Raw genomic sequence first — 15,449 nt, 5'->3', positions numbered from 1 at the left:
GGGCGCCACGTTCAGAACGCGGCTGATGCTGTCCAGAGGGAGTGCTCACTCGTTGTGTGTGACGAGCGTCTGGCGGAGACCGAGCTTGCGGAACATGTCGACCACTGTCTCCATGGGTGTCTGGTCGGTGACGGTGATGGGCGCCACGTTCAGAACGCGGCTGATGCTGTCCAGAGGGAGTGCTCACCCGTTGTGTGTGACGAGCGTCTGGCGGAGGCCGAGCTTGCGGAACATGTCGACCACTGTCTCCATGGGTGTCTGGTCGGTGACGGTGATGGGCGCCACGTTCAGAACGCGGCTGATGCTGTCCAGAGGGAGTGCTCACCCGTTGTGTGTGACGAGCGTCTGGCGGAGACCGAGCTTGCGGAACATGTCGACCACTGTCTCCATGGGTGTCTGGTCGGTGACGGTGATGGGCGCCACGTTCAGAACGCGGCTGATGCTGTCCAGAGGGAGTGCTCACCCGTTGTGTGTGACGAGCGTCTGGCGGAGGCCGAGCTTGCGGAACATGTCGACCACGGTCTCCATGGGCGTCTGGTCGGTGACGGTGATGGGCGCCACGTTCAGAACGCGGCTGATGCTGTCCAGAGGGAGTGCTCACTCGTTGTGTGTGACGAGCGTCTGGCGGAGACCGAGCTTGCGGAACATGTCGACCACTGTCTCCATGGGTGTCTGGTCGGTGACGGTGATGGGCGCCACGTTCAGAACGCGGCTGATGCTGTCCAGAGGGAGTGCTCACTCGTTGTGTGTGACGAGCGTCTGGCGGAGACCGAGCTTGCGGAACATGTCGACCACTGTCTCCATGGGTGTCTGGTCGGTGACGGTGATGGGCGCCACGTTCAGAACGCGGCTGATGCTGTCCAGAGGGAGTGCTCACCCGTTGTGTGTGACGAGCGTCTGGCGGAGACCGAGCTTGCGGAACATGTCGACCACTGTCTCCATGGGTGTCTGGTCGGTGACGGTGATGGGCGCCATGTCCAGGATGCGGTTGAGCGGCAGCGCGGGCGGGCCGGGCGACGGCGCGGTGGGGCCCGCAAACACCACAAGCGACTGCCCCGTGATGCCATCCAGCGTGCGCCGCGCGTTGGCTGTAGGTAAAAACACAAGTGATATTAAAAATTTACCTTGGATTTGTCATAATTATAACATCACATAGCCCATGATAATCGGAACTTTAGTGTGTGTTGTGTAAAGTGGATTTAGACCAAACGAGAGAATGCTCGCTCTATCCCCTCTCTGTCAGTCTCTCTGAATAAACAGAGACAGAGCTAGGTTGGCCTCTGTTTATCCAAAGATAATTCGAGAGAGGTACGATAGAGATTATTATTTAGCTATTGGTATTTAGGTTTATTATACACCACCTACCTTTGTTCATTTATTCGTTTTCTCCCTAGCGTTAAGGTTGTCTGGAAGAGATCGCTATTTAGCGATAAGACCGCCTTTTTGTACCTACTTTTTAAGATTTCTTTATGTTACCTGTCATTTGTGTTTTGTGGTGCAACTAGCTTATGCCCACGACATCGTCCGCGTGGACTATACAAATTTCAAACCCTATTTCACCCCCTTAGGAGTTAAATTTTCAAAAATCCTTTCTTAGCGGATGCCTACATCACGATAGCTATCTGCTTGCCAAATTTCAGCCCGATCCGTCCAGTAGTTGAGCTGTGCGTTGATAGATCACTCAGTCAGTCAGTCACCTTTTCGTTTTATATATTTAGATAAAGTATATACATACATACATACATAAATAAAGCGAGCATTCGTCATGTCCTCTCCCGCAGTTAAGTGACAATTAGAGTAAGTCAGTATACCTATCGCCAAGTTGAGGTCCCTGCGCAGCACGAAGCCGACGAGGTATTGCGACTCCTTGGAGACGACCACCGGGTAGCCGTTATGCTCCGTCTCCTTCAGCAGCGTCTCCACATCGTCCACCGTCATAGAGTCTTGCGTGATCACTGCCAACGTCTCGTTACGTCTGGAACATTACATATCTTTCCTTTATCATGATCAACCCATCGCCGGCTAACTACAGAGCACGGGTCTCCTCTCAGAGTGAGAAGGGTTCTGGCCATAGTCTACCACGCTGGTCAAGTGCGGATTGGCAGACTTCACACACCTTTGAGAACATTATGGAGAACTCTCAGGCATGCAGGTTTCCTCACGATGTTTTCCTTCACCGTTAAAGCAAGTGATATTTTAAAGTCATATGTTAAAGCAAATAATATTGTTTGTGTGCAATAAAGTATTTGTACCTATCTATCTATATTTTAATTACTTAAAATCTTTCCTTTATACATGATTGCAATTTTTTTTTAATTTTATTAAACCTAGTTATTGCCGGCGACTGAGTATTCACATAGTGAGAGTATTCGCATCCTCTTTTTACTAATGTAATATGAAAAGGAGACACAGTTTGACAATTTTGTCAGCTGTCAAACCTCGTGACGTAATCAAACAACGCGCTGTGCAGTGCCCTCTAGTGCGACATGCAATATATGAAATAACTGAAATAATATTTGTGTGGAGCGCAGCTTGGGTGGGTTTTAGCAACGCTTTAAAGCTACCAGCAGTAATGTGTGCACACTCACTTGGGCTGCATGACGTCGGCCGCGAGCGAAGTGTGCTGGAACTCGTCCTTGCTGTCGAGGAAGGGGTAGCCGTTGAGCGCGATGTGCGCGTCGTAGATGCCCTGGCGGCCGAGCGCGTCGCCCACCCACTTGGACGCCATTGCGGCCGCCATCAGCGGCACGATGTAGCGCACGCCGCCCGTTAGCTCGAACATTATCACCACCAGCGACACTATAACCGTACAATAAATACAGTGAGATAACGCGTTTTTTTTATTCGATTACTAGCTGACCCGGCGAACTTTGTACCGCCTAACAGTCGATTCTTTATTTTTTTATTTTTTTTAATACTTACAATTTTTAAATTTTTCTCTCCGTAAGAACCATCCTCGTACTTCAAGGAATATTATAAAAAAAGAATTAGCGAAATCGGTTATGCTGTTCTCGAGATTTGCGATCAGCAACACATTCAGCGATTCATTTTTATATATAGAGGCTATTGACTAGCCGATGCCTTACCATTATATACCACTAGCTGATGCCCGCGATTTCGTCCACCTGGATTTAGGTTTTTAAAATCCCGTGGGAACTCTTAAATTTAACGAGGTAAAAATAGCCTATGTCAATCTCCAGATCTTTAACTATACCCATGCAAAAATTCACGTCAATCCGTTGTTCCCTTGCAACGTGATTGAAGGACAAACCAATAAACCAATAAACCAACAAACCATTTTTTCATTGTCAATAATTGTTGAATTTGTAAGATAATGATGTAATGGTGGTAATTAATTATGTTAAGAACATTAGCATTAATTATGTTAAGAACATTAACATTCACACAAACATTAGCGCTACGAGTAAACCGTACCGTACACTAACTTCTAACTTACATTACGCGGCAGAAAATAGTGCACATCGACCTTTAGAAAGAGATGGCGGTTTTGTAGAGCATTGCCTGTCGTTGAGACCGACAAAACGTCACATAGGTATGAATGACAGAGACAACGCTCTGCAAAGCCGAAATCTCATTCTAAAGGAGGTCGATGTACATTATTTTCTGCCGCGTGCTGTACGGTCAGGCACCAGCGAGGCTCCAGCTTCTTGTATATAAAACCTAAGGCCTTGTCGAGACTCTCTGACGAACTTGCTAATACATTTTTTGTTAGATTCCGCAGATTGTCAGAATCAGCGGGGTGATTACGTACCTAGCGACATGCGTAAATCTCGCGATCATTGCTGTCAAACGTCACACGTAACAGCGGCTAGAAAGAGACAGCAATATAATAAGAAGAGAGACAGCAAATGAACTGTCGCATTGCTACTGCTGTCGCGTTGCTGTCGCTACTGCAACATTTTACGTAATCACCCCGCCGAGCAAAATGTCCCTCAGAACACTTTAAATACAGCGATCCTTATTAATATAGTGATAGGAACTGACCAGTCATCCTGGTGACGCCTCCCAGCACTGCAGCCGCGCCCACCATGGCGTAGAGGCCCGGCGTGATGCAGTCGTCACCTGTCGAGCACTCGCCCGAGAAGATCCAGATGTTCTGGTAGTTGTACGCTAGCTGCTCCATGCCTGACGAATAAATACACTATCAAACATAACGAATCACATCAAACAAAAAAGGATGTAAAAAAAGACAATAATGATGGTTTTAAATTTGTGTAGTTCACGCGAAAGAAGTCGCGGGCTTAAGCTACGATGCCGCACGGCACCTCGATGCCAAAGATGAACACCGTCATCAATAGCTTCAGCACCAGCGCCAAGAACAGCATGTCCATGGCATTGTGACTTTCCGCAGGTAACAGAGGAAGGCTCGTCACTCACCAATGCCCACGATGCGGCCGGCTATGGCGCCCAGGGCCAGGCTGGGGATGAAGAGGCCGCAGGGCACCTTGATGCCGAAGGTGAACACCGTCATCACCAGCTTGAGGACCAGCGCCAGGAACAAAAGTCCCATCGCATTGTACACCTCCGGCGTGGCCGCGGCGCGCTCTATCGCTGAGTTCACGTCCGTGAAGTTACGGTTGTAGCGACTGCAATTATATTTATTATTAATCTAAATATAAACATATAAAAGAAAACGGTGACTGACTGACTGACTGACTGATCTATCAATGCACAGCTCAAACTACTGGACGGGTCGGGCTGAAATTTGGCATGTAGATAGCTATTATGACGTATGTATCTGCTAAGAAAGGATTTTTGAAAATTAAACCCCTAAGGGGGTGTAATAGGCGTTTGAAATGTGTGTAGTCCACGGGGACGAAGTCGCGAGCATAAGCTAGTTTTGATATATGAGCATCGCCATTGTTTAATCATTAATGTGACATGTGTCATGTGACACAGAATACATGAAGGGCCACGAGCACCCCATGACTGGGAAATAGATAACTCACCACAGCGGGTCGGAGTTGGATATCCCGCACTGGTTGAACAGCAGGTATATGAGCTGGCTGGTGTTCATGCGCGTGTAGGGGTTGGGGTACGCGATCACGGCGGTGATCAGGGTCACCACGAGCACCTCGGTGACGGGGTACTGGCCCAGTTTGGAGTATTTACGGTACCGACACCAGTAGATGTTGGCTTTGATGAAAATCGCCGCTATCACGCCCTGCAGACAAAAACACGGATTAATCCACACTCCATACTAATATTATAAACTAGATCATGCCCACCCGACTTCGTCCGCGTGGATTTAGGTTTTTAAAAATCCCATGGTAACTCTTCAATTTTCCGGCATAAAAAGTAAGCCGTGAAAAGCTAGCAGACAGACAGACAGAGAGACACACTTTCGCATTTATAATATTAGTATGGATGTAAGTGTCTGCAGACAGACAGACAGTCTAACAGACAGTTAGACTGTCTGTCTGTCTGCAGACAGACGGATAGTCTCCTATCTTTTTACGGCCCAACAGTTTAAAACAGATTTTGATGTAATTTGGTACAGAGTTAGCTCACATTCCAGGGACGGACATAGCCTACTTTTTGTCCTCGAAAATCAAAGTTCCATTGGATTTTTAAAAACTTAAATCCACGCGGGCGAAGCCGCGAGCATCATCTAGGATATGACATGGGGCTTCAGACATGCTAGGTGTCCAGTATGTAAGCTCCTTGTGTCCCTTCCGCAATCCTCTTTAGTGAATATTCTCTGGCTTGGAACAACTGAACCAGACTAATTCTAATACTGTTGATATAGTTTTGCACTGAACTACAAATGGCCACCGCCTAGTACTAGTGTTAGGGTCTAGGAAGACAATGTGCATGCTTGACGTTAAACCGCTCGTCCGTCTCGGAAGATCTTAATCTAGTAGTAATACTCACGCCAATGATACCCAGACCCACGAAGGGGATGAGCTCGAAGAATATCCAGGGCTTGTTGTACTCTACGAAGAACAGCACAGAATGCTCGTTGCCGAAGGGGTTGATGGAGCGCAGGATGAAGGCGGCTATCAGGGCGCAGAAGAAGGAGCGCCACAGCGTCTTCAGTGGGAAGTAGTATGACACCTGCGAACATTTAACTAAGTCTGAGGCCACACGATGCGTTTCCGGTGCGTTGCGGCGCCGCACCGCTGCGGATTGGAGTATTAGGGCAGTTCCTAGCCGCTCCGACAAAAAGTATGGCGTTGCAACGCACGACCCCTTTCCGCCTCGTCTCTCCGATCCCAACTGCGTTGCGCTTGCGGTGTGGCGCCGCACAACGTTGTAACGCATCTGGTTAGGGGAAGAACCTGTGAGGGTCTTCGTTATTTTATAAAAGCTGAAAGTTTATCTGCGCATTGTCTCCAACACAGGGAGGAAAGATCGACTATGAAGTTTGGATCATGATGGCTTTTACAGATAATAGGTAACAAAGATGTACAAAATCTTTCGTCATAGCATAGTCTAATTTTTTTATGATCTTCCGAATAGTATTAAAAATCATGTTATGCATTAACCCTAAGGCTGAGATCTATAGAGCGTACTTTGACTTTGCTCAGACTTAAGATTGAGTTAAAACGAGACAGACTTTTCTGACAAATGTACATCTGTCTTGTGTAAATCTATAGAGCGTACTTTGCTCAGGCTTAAGCCTGAAGTACGCTCCCCCTTTCGCGATTCACCCTTAGTATCGTGGCAACCTTCCATCAGACACCCAAGACTGATTATTATAGTTTAAGGATATTTTATATCAGGGAACACAGTGATAAGGGAGACAGTATTTTTGATCGTACCTCCTCGAGACTGAAGAGAACGCCCCCGATGGGCGCGCCGAACGCAACGGAGACGCCGGCGGCCGCCGCGGCAGACAGGATCTCGCGCTTCTTCGCCTCGTTGCGCCCGTACTTCGGGAATAGGTATGAGAGGATGTTGCCTGGCATCAAACAAAATCAAGCTCAGAATAGTTATTTGTGATACAGGGGCCAAAGTGATATTATGTTCCTCGAGGCCGTTATTTTTAATTCATAGTAAAGCGAAGGATTCTAAAGTAGAACCTGAACATAGCGGGGAGTTCGATATACACCGCCCGAGAAACAAAATATTTTAGCTTCGAGTTACACACACTATTTTTCATCACTACCTGTACGAGCCACTTGTAATTTTTTATATTTTTGAGAAAAAAGGCAACACATACTAAAGCACAAACGCGGACCAATCCTTAGAGAGAGAAAGTTCAAACTCCCATGAGAACAAAATATAATTTTGTTCCCGCTTTCCCCTAATGACAATTTTTGAACTGAAAACTTTGTTAGTACCGTTGTGATTTTAAACTCGATGAACATATTTCTACAGGATTTAATCCAGGCGAGGGAATGAGTTAGAATACTTTACACATTGTTTCCTATTATTTCATACTTTAGTTACCATATAGCCTCTCGTGTCATTTGTTGAAACTGTGAAAACCGAGTCTGTATAATATGTAATGTAATAATCTTCTAAAAGTATAAAAGGAAAAGTGACAGACGTGACTGATCTATCAACGCACAGCTCAAACTACTACTAGATGGATTGATTTTTGAAAATTCAACGCCTAAGAGGATGAAAAAGGAGTTTGAAATTTGTGTAGTTCACGCGGACGAAGTCGCGAGCATAAGCTAGTGTAGAATAAAATGTAAAGTAATTTTAAACTTAAAATGACTTTGGTTTTCAAAATTTGGTGTTATTCTTACCTAGACAACTAGCTATATGAACCATGGGCCCCTCCTTGCCCAAGGACAATCCGGATGAGACGGACAGTATGAGACCCACAACCTTGATGATGAGGGTCCATTTGCCCAGGTAGCCGCGGATGATGAACCCACTCAGAATAGTCTTGATCTCCGGGATACCTAAGATATGCGGAAAACAATTGTTGAAAAATAGTTACTACTAAAAATAGTCCTGGACAAGTTAAGGTAAGCAATTAAGGTCCCAACGCACTTGAGCTGCGCTGGGCGATGTGGCGCGGGAAATATAGTTCATATAAGTTAGTATGAAGCAAGGCGCAGCAGCGTTGCGTCGAATCGCACAGCGCAGTTAAAATGCATTTGGACTATTAAACTTTTAAATTTCATAAAATGTGGTTTTTGGATCCTTTCTGACATTTAGTCCATTCATTTTTTGAATGATATCCATACTAATATTATAAATGCGAAATTGTGTCTGTCTGTCTGTCTGTCTGCTAGCTTTTCACGGTCCAACAGTTTAACGGATTTTGATGAAATTTGGTACAGAGTTAGCTTACATCCCGGAAAAATAAACAGTTCCCACGGGATTTTCAGAAAACTAAATCCACGCGGACGCGGGACGCGGGTATTAAGACCTTTTTTCTACCATCTACAAATAATTATTATTATGAATACTTAACAAACAATACAATGGTGCAATGTTTTTAATATGAGTGTAGTTGTTCTATTGCATGATGACCGCTTAGCTTTGTGCATTGAGCAATGCACTTGTGTGTGTAACATAAACCGCGTCGCGATCGAGACTGAGCGTCACGCACACTATAACAATGTGCACCCTTTCTTTTTATTCAGATACAAGTTAGCTCATGACTGAAATCTCACCCGGTGGTATGTGTTGATGCAGTCTAAGATGGAAGCGGGCTAAAAGGGGTATGGCAGTTTTTATTAAACCCATACCCTTTTGGTATCTGCAAGGCATCGCACCAGAACGCTAAATCACTTGGCGGCATGGCTTTGCCGATAGGGTGGTAACTAGCCAAGGCCAAAGCCTCCCACCAGACCAGACCAGAAACTTAGAAATTATAATTCCAATCCCCTGCCGGGAATAGAACCACAGCGATTAGCACTGCGCCAGGGAGGTTGTCACTCATATAAACATAGCCAAACAGTCTGCGTGAAATAGATAATAGATAGAAACTATATAAGAAGTATGTACCGGATCCGCACGCGTAGGGCGCGAACATCCGCACGAGCGAGGCCGAGAGTGCGGCGAAGAGCAGCGCCCACACGATATAGAACAGGTAGCTGATGATGTATGCGCCGGCACCATCACGAGACTCGCCAAACAGCTGCGGCCACGTCATCCACTGAGGAACACAGCGTTCATTACGAAACAAGGCGGGTTTCCATATTGATCTGATCAAATGTATCACGAATGTATGTACCCATCATATACTTATGCCTATTTATTGATCAGATAAACCTATTAAATTTAGACATACTTATCAATATAATATATACACAAGACTGTCTTGTATAATACAGATTTACAATAATACAGATAGCAGTTCGGGACATGAACGAGGCCAAACAACTGTGTGAGTTTACCTGTGAGCAGTTGCCGTGGTCAAAGGTGATCTCGTCGTTGGACCAGCAGCACTGCTCGCGGTTGAACCAGAAGGCCTGCGGACAGATGCCGAACTTGAGGTCCGTCATCCATGAAGCACCGATGTCGATGACGCCGGCCACCACTCCCGTGCACACTCCCACTAGCAGCACGCACACCCAGCCAGACCACGCGTCATGGGCACCCTGGCAAAAACAACACATTATTATTAGCGAATAGAAAAATTTTTATTCAAATAAACTATTACAAGTGCTTTTGAATCATCAATAGAATCTACCACTGCACACTGGTTACCATTCCTACCTTCCTACGAGAAGAATCAGCAGTTTTAGTTGTATGTTGATATGGCAGTCAATTTGTCCCTCTCTTTATATGCATATGCCTTCGTCGGTCCTATTTTACTGGATTAGATGTTGAATTTTCAAAAATTATTTCTTAGTGTATGTGTACATCATAATAGCAGCTGCATGCAAAATTTCAACCCGATCTGTCTAGTAATTTGAGCTGTGTGTTAATAGATCAGTCAGTCACTCAGTCACCTTTCCTTTTATAATCATACTCATACTAGCTTATTGGATTTTCAAAAGTTTTTTCTTAGTGGATGCCTGTGTCATAATAGCTATCTGCACACCAAGTTTCAGCCCGATCCGTCTATTAGTTTGAGCTGTGAGTTGATAGATCAGTCATTCAGTCAGGCAGCTTTTTGTTTTATATATTAAGATTTAGATACATAGATGACATATCAATAAATAAGAAGGTATAATATAATCAGTACCTTAATAAAATCCCATATCGAGTCCTGTCGTTTCTTGACGATGTACCTGTGGCGCATGCGATCGCGAGCGATATCGCGCTGCCAGTCGATCGTGTGGAAGTCATCATACTGCCCAATACCAGGGATGTCATCTGCGTCACCTGACAAACAACTGTTGTGTTACACCATTGAACAAAGCATTGAACCGTCAAACATTAGCTAATGTCAAAAAAAACATTACAATAACACTAAAAATCATTTGTTGATAGTCACACTTTAACTGTTATTTTATATAGAGTTGTAAATATAATTATACAGTTTTGTAGTGTCAAATACTCTTTGAAAAGTATGTAAGTAAAGAAGGTATAGATAAAGCAAGTTAGGTATTCGGAGAAACGAACAAACAAAAAACAAACCAACTCATGCAACAATCTAATAGATAAGGAAGGAAATTTTCCGAAGCCGAGTTTCTTGCTGGTTCTTCACGGTAGGAAAGGCATTCTGAACCAGTGGTAGATGTATCCGACGATTCGAAAGTACTTGTGAAAGTATACATGTTTTTTTTTAATTATTATTAAAAATACTTAATTGCAACTTCTGAAAATGTCACAATATGATCGTTTGTGTAACATTTTAGAAAGGGATCCTATTGTAACAGTACCTACTTGTAATTAAGAAACAGGTTATGTTTACAGTAATTTTACGGTAATGCAAGCAAGTTAAAGGCAAGTTCCAAGTGTAATTTATAAAATACAATACGTACCTTGCATTCCGGAGAACATAACAGCGTCCCCTGCAAACAAGTTTTTATTTTTAAATCACCTAAACACTATAACTTGAGGCACAGTCATAACAACATTGATTTCGATCTTGCTTGATATAAAGTGGAAGCGCTGGAAGCGTGTTCACTCAGTCTTCGTGAAACACTAAATTAATCATATTTCTTTGATTTTTTTGAGAAAGCAAACAAAAAGAGATAATAATAAAAGTTCAGGCAACCACGGCAAGTGGTTAGATGCCATGTCAATTTGACACTGACAGTGACATTGACGAACACAACATTTTAGTGTCGCCATGCTCGAAAATTTTGAAGCTACCATTTTTTACGGTGGTATGGGTAGAAAAACTCATGCAACTACAAATTATATTATGAGCGTTATTAATTATTTTCTCCAATCCCTTAGAATATTCATAATATCTTAGGCTTAGAGAACAAAGGGGACACTTGACGGAAAGGTTAGTTCCGATTTTCGCCACGCGCCAAGATAACCTTCGCACACTACCTATACCGACAACAGTTAATGTAGTCGTATGATAATATTTTTTGGAGTCAGTGCCAATTTGGTGCTATTGTGGAGTCTTAAAAAATATGAAGAGTAGACGATTCGCGCTGCTAATTGGCCACGGCGCCAAAAAATATAATTTAAAATATTATTAACTAAAAGATGCCCACTACTTTGTCCACGTGGATTTAGGTTTTTAAAAATCCCGTGGGACCTCTTTCATTTTCTGGAATAAAAAGCAGCTTATGTACGTCCCCGGGATGGTAATGTAAGCTAACTCTGTACCAAATTTCATCAAAATCGATTGAACTGCTGGGCCGTGAGACATACAAACACACACTTATAGTATTAAGTATATGGATTGGCATGTGAGAACTCATTTTGTACGCATTATACATAAATTTTGGAAACATTTCGTTACATTAAATAAGTTGTAATCAATATGTCCTACATGATAGATACCTAATGTGTTAATTTGTAAAACATTGATAACCGAAATTTAATTGGACACAATTTTATATAAAAAGGTGCGTTTGGCTAACTTACTTAATTTTAGTGCACATTTTACCTACATAGCTGTGATCCACGAGGGGTACTGTATCGTCAGTTTCAAGGACTGCTACAGAGTCCATTATTAGGGATCCGTTGTCTCTTCTATTCTATCTTTAATAATAATTAACAATGAAAACATCTAACTACATCAAATCTTTCGTCATGACTAAACAGACTTAATTTTTAATCAAAATATTTTATATCTTATCTGAGTATTATTGTTAGTACATTTATTTTATATGAATCATTTTTTAGACATTTTTAAGACTTAAGAGGCAGCACCTTACTCCGTGAAAACATATATCCATACTAATATTATAAATGCCAAAGTGTGTCTGTCTGTCTGTCAGATTCTGTGTGATTTTGATGAAATTTGAGTTAGCTTACATCCCGAGGCCTTGACATAGGAAACATTTTATCCCGGAATATTAAAAAGTTCCCACGGGGTTTTTAAAAAAACCTAAATCCACGCGGACGGAGTCGCGGGCATCATCTAGTAAACTATAAATGCCGCGCCGCGTCGCACAGCGCAGCTCAAGTGCGTTGGTATTTAAGTGCATAAAAGATTTGATTTTCCTATACGTATCCTTCTTTAATTTTAATGAGGTAAGTCTAGTTATATATCATGTTTTCAAAATGGATGAAAAATGTATGATAGCTACTTAGGCAAGATTGCAGGCGTGAAATAAAGAAATCTAAATTGTCTATTTTCTATTTCCTAGGTATTACTATTACGTATTATATGCAATGAATGAATTTACGACAGTTGAATTCAAAAGTGCCGACAAAGCCGCCGATCTAACTGCCAAAAGTCTGAAGTTCTTGTGTTCCCTCACTCTCTGTAGGTATTAATGACTAATCAATGCGATTGATTTTTTTAAAAGAATATTAGCCATGTTAAATGCCTAACATTCCCCATTGCTCTCCAACTAAGCGTCAAGCTTGTGCTAGGAGTAGGTACGACAATAGTGCAACGGGTGGGGTTTGAACCATCGACCTTTAGGTTTTCAGTCCACTCCTTTACCCATTTAGCTATTGAGGCTCTAAATTGATTTGAATCACAGAATTCGAAGTAATATAATAGAAATGGTATCTGCTGTTCTATAATACACATACAATACGGTAACAGTGTATCGCCGATTTAGCTTCATACAACAATAATTACGCTTCTCTAGCATCCAAAGCTATGCAAATCAAAATGTAACACTACAAGTAGGTATGTAAAATAAATAATTTTAAATTCCATAATTTTACGCCTGGCGCGAACCTATAATGAAATTTACTCAGACTTCGACCTTTTTCACCTGTCCAAAATGCAATTAAAAAAGGAAATAATTAAACTGCATCGGAAAAATAATAATATGTAACTGATAATAATTATACTAGTATCTATAATAGTAGATAAATCCGCATAATATCATAACCCACAAGCACGCACTCACGCATACTCTCTCTCCCACACACAAACACACACGTTACATCGTACATATATGTTGTGAATCACCTACTAGGTATTTTTACTAGTTAATTGACTTTTATATTTTCATATTATTATATTATTGTAAAGCTTGTTTAAATTATCAAACGTACTGTTATAAATTTATATTTAATATCTATTTAAGTAATCTGTAAAAAATTGTAATCCTATTTGGCCTTATTTTCAGTCTGTTATTATGTAAAATTATATTGTATATATCGCTGTTGATTGCAAAAAACAAATAAAATAAAAAATAAAAAAATAGGTACGTACACGTGTTTTTACAATAACGCGCACTGATGCTTCATTATTCAAAAAAAAAGATACAAGTCGTAATTTAAAAAAAAATACGACTGCTCTACCAAAAAGCTCAAAGACTTTTCACATTTGAAAATAGCACCATACAGCCAGCATATTGATTAAAAAAAATAGAGCCAATGTCACTCGGAATCATATAAGGATTCGAACGATACTCCATATATCCAAACATGTTCGTCTTAAGGCGAGTCACCGAGGCGGGCAGCGCGGCTTTAAAGTTAACCGCTTGGCAACGTTCAAATTCTGTGTTTCAAACGTTAAATTTGAATTTAATAAATTATAGAAGTCCTGTTGAAAACCAAAATTTAGCAGGTTCTCTGTAGTACTTAAAGACAAATATTTCCATATAAAAATTATTTGCCAAGTCAGAAATTTTAGTATTAAACAATTCGTTTTAGACTTTTATTTCGGCTTATTTCAAGATTTTATTTGATCGAGTGAAGTACTTCCTAGTGTATATCAAAGTAGCACATTCTTTAGACAATGTCTTTAGGTTTATTGTATATTTTTAACAAGGCCATTATTTAATAGTAAATACCTAAAACATTTGATCTAGCAAACCAGTTTTTTCCGCTTAGCCTCGGTGACTCGCCTTAAAGGTTATGAACGCTGAACGCAGAACTCTAGATTTTTGGCTATAAGAAAAAAGTTTCATTATTTTATACTGATTTTTGTTAATACGCTGAAGCTAATTATGCATGTATAATCTAACAATGAAAGCTAATGTACTCGTAGCTACATAGGTGCTAATTCGGTTGGACACATTCTCTAAACTAAATTGACGGGACCTAAAATAATGTTATCCTTTTCTGCAGAGAACAATATGAAAAGGTTAGCACTATGTTTATCATCATCATTATCAACTGACAGACGTCTACTGCTGGACATGGTTTCTTGTGCTTCCACACGCTACGGTCTTGTGCCATCTGAATCCAGCGGCTCCCTGCAACTCGTTTGATGTCGTCTGTCCACCTAGTGCGGGATCTTTCAACACTGGGCTTTCTGGTGCGAGGTCGCCATTCTAGGACCTAGGGGGTCGGACATCTATCCTGCCTATATTCCACTTTATAGCTTCCCAATCCGTTAAGTTATATCGGTTATTCTGGTTCCCCTACGGATTTCCTCTTTTCTGATTTGGTCACGTAGAAAAACTTCAAGCAGAGCTCTCTCCGTGTATTTTAGAGTTACCAAATTTTAGTTTAGAGATTGAGTACAACGTAATAAGCACAGTTATTAGATAATCGATAAGAAATGTGAACCACTAACGCATTCCCGATGGCCCTTACCGGCTGCAGAGTTGAAGTACTGAGCGATGTATGCTTAAAAACAGAAATAATACTTGTTAAGCTCTTTGGATGTGTATTTTTTTTAATATTAATGGCGAGAAAACGAGCAGGCGGGTCACCTTATGTTAAGTGATTACCGTCGCCCATGAACATTTGCAACACCAGAAGAACTGCCAATGCGTTGCCAGCTTTTCAGGAATTTGTTGATCCGCCCCTTGAATAACCCCATGTTGTAATCTATTAGGAACACCACCGAAGGGAGTTGGTTGAATAAAGAGAGAACTATAGGGAATTAGAGATTCAGATTAATAATAAAGGAGCACTGAAAGAAGATCGAACGAGATTTTAAAACATCTAAATCTACGCAGCCGCAATCGCGGGGAAAAGCTAGTTTTGTATTAAAGGCGCAATGACAGTGATGATTTGTCGTAATT

General features: G+C 41.9%; 1 protein-coding gene across 7 annotated transcripts in view; it reads right to left on the bottom strand.

Moving 5' to 3' along the window:
- Positions 1-15,449, bottom strand: part of ClC-c (chloride channel protein 3) — a 31,111-nt gene that overhangs the window by 5,754 nt on the left and 9,908 nt on the right. For 5 of the 7 annotated variants that reach the window (XM_069508907.1, XM_069508909.1, XM_069508906.1 and 2 more), the window contains 14 exons: positions 15,016-15,048; positions 10,863-10,892; positions 10,121-10,260; positions 9,327-9,530; positions 8,935-9,085; positions 7,722-7,880; positions 6,786-6,925; positions 5,896-6,078; positions 4,971-5,185; positions 4,399-4,607; positions 4,006-4,146; positions 2,589-2,799; positions 1,812-1,975; positions 874-1,088 (listed from right to left, as the gene is read on the bottom strand). In XM_069508907.1, the coding sequence (XP_069365008.1) occupies positions 874-1,088; positions 1,812-1,975; positions 2,589-2,799; positions 4,006-4,146; positions 4,399-4,607; positions 4,971-5,185; positions 5,896-6,078; positions 6,786-6,925; positions 7,722-7,880; positions 8,935-9,085; positions 9,327-9,530; positions 10,121-10,260; positions 10,863-10,892; positions 15,016-15,048 (2,195 nt within the window). Of the gene's footprint in view, positions 1-873; positions 1,089-1,811; positions 1,976-2,588; positions 2,800-4,005; positions 4,147-4,398; positions 4,608-4,970; positions 5,186-5,895; positions 6,079-6,785; positions 6,926-7,721; positions 7,881-8,934; positions 9,086-9,326; positions 9,531-10,120; positions 10,261-10,862; positions 10,893-15,015; positions 15,049-15,449 lie in introns of those variants that run through there. The other 2 variants (XM_069508912.1, XM_069508908.1) reach the window with 2 other exon arrangements.

This window comes from Maniola hyperantus, chromosome Z (genome assembly GCF_902806685.2).
Source record: "Maniola hyperantus chromosome Z, iAphHyp1.2, whole genome shotgun sequence".
In the NCBI taxonomy this organism is placed as follows: Eukaryota; Metazoa; Arthropoda; class Insecta; order Lepidoptera; family Nymphalidae; genus Maniola; species Maniola hyperantus.
Note: the sequence above shows the minus strand (reverse complement) of the source record. Positions and strands in the feature narration are given on the sequence as shown.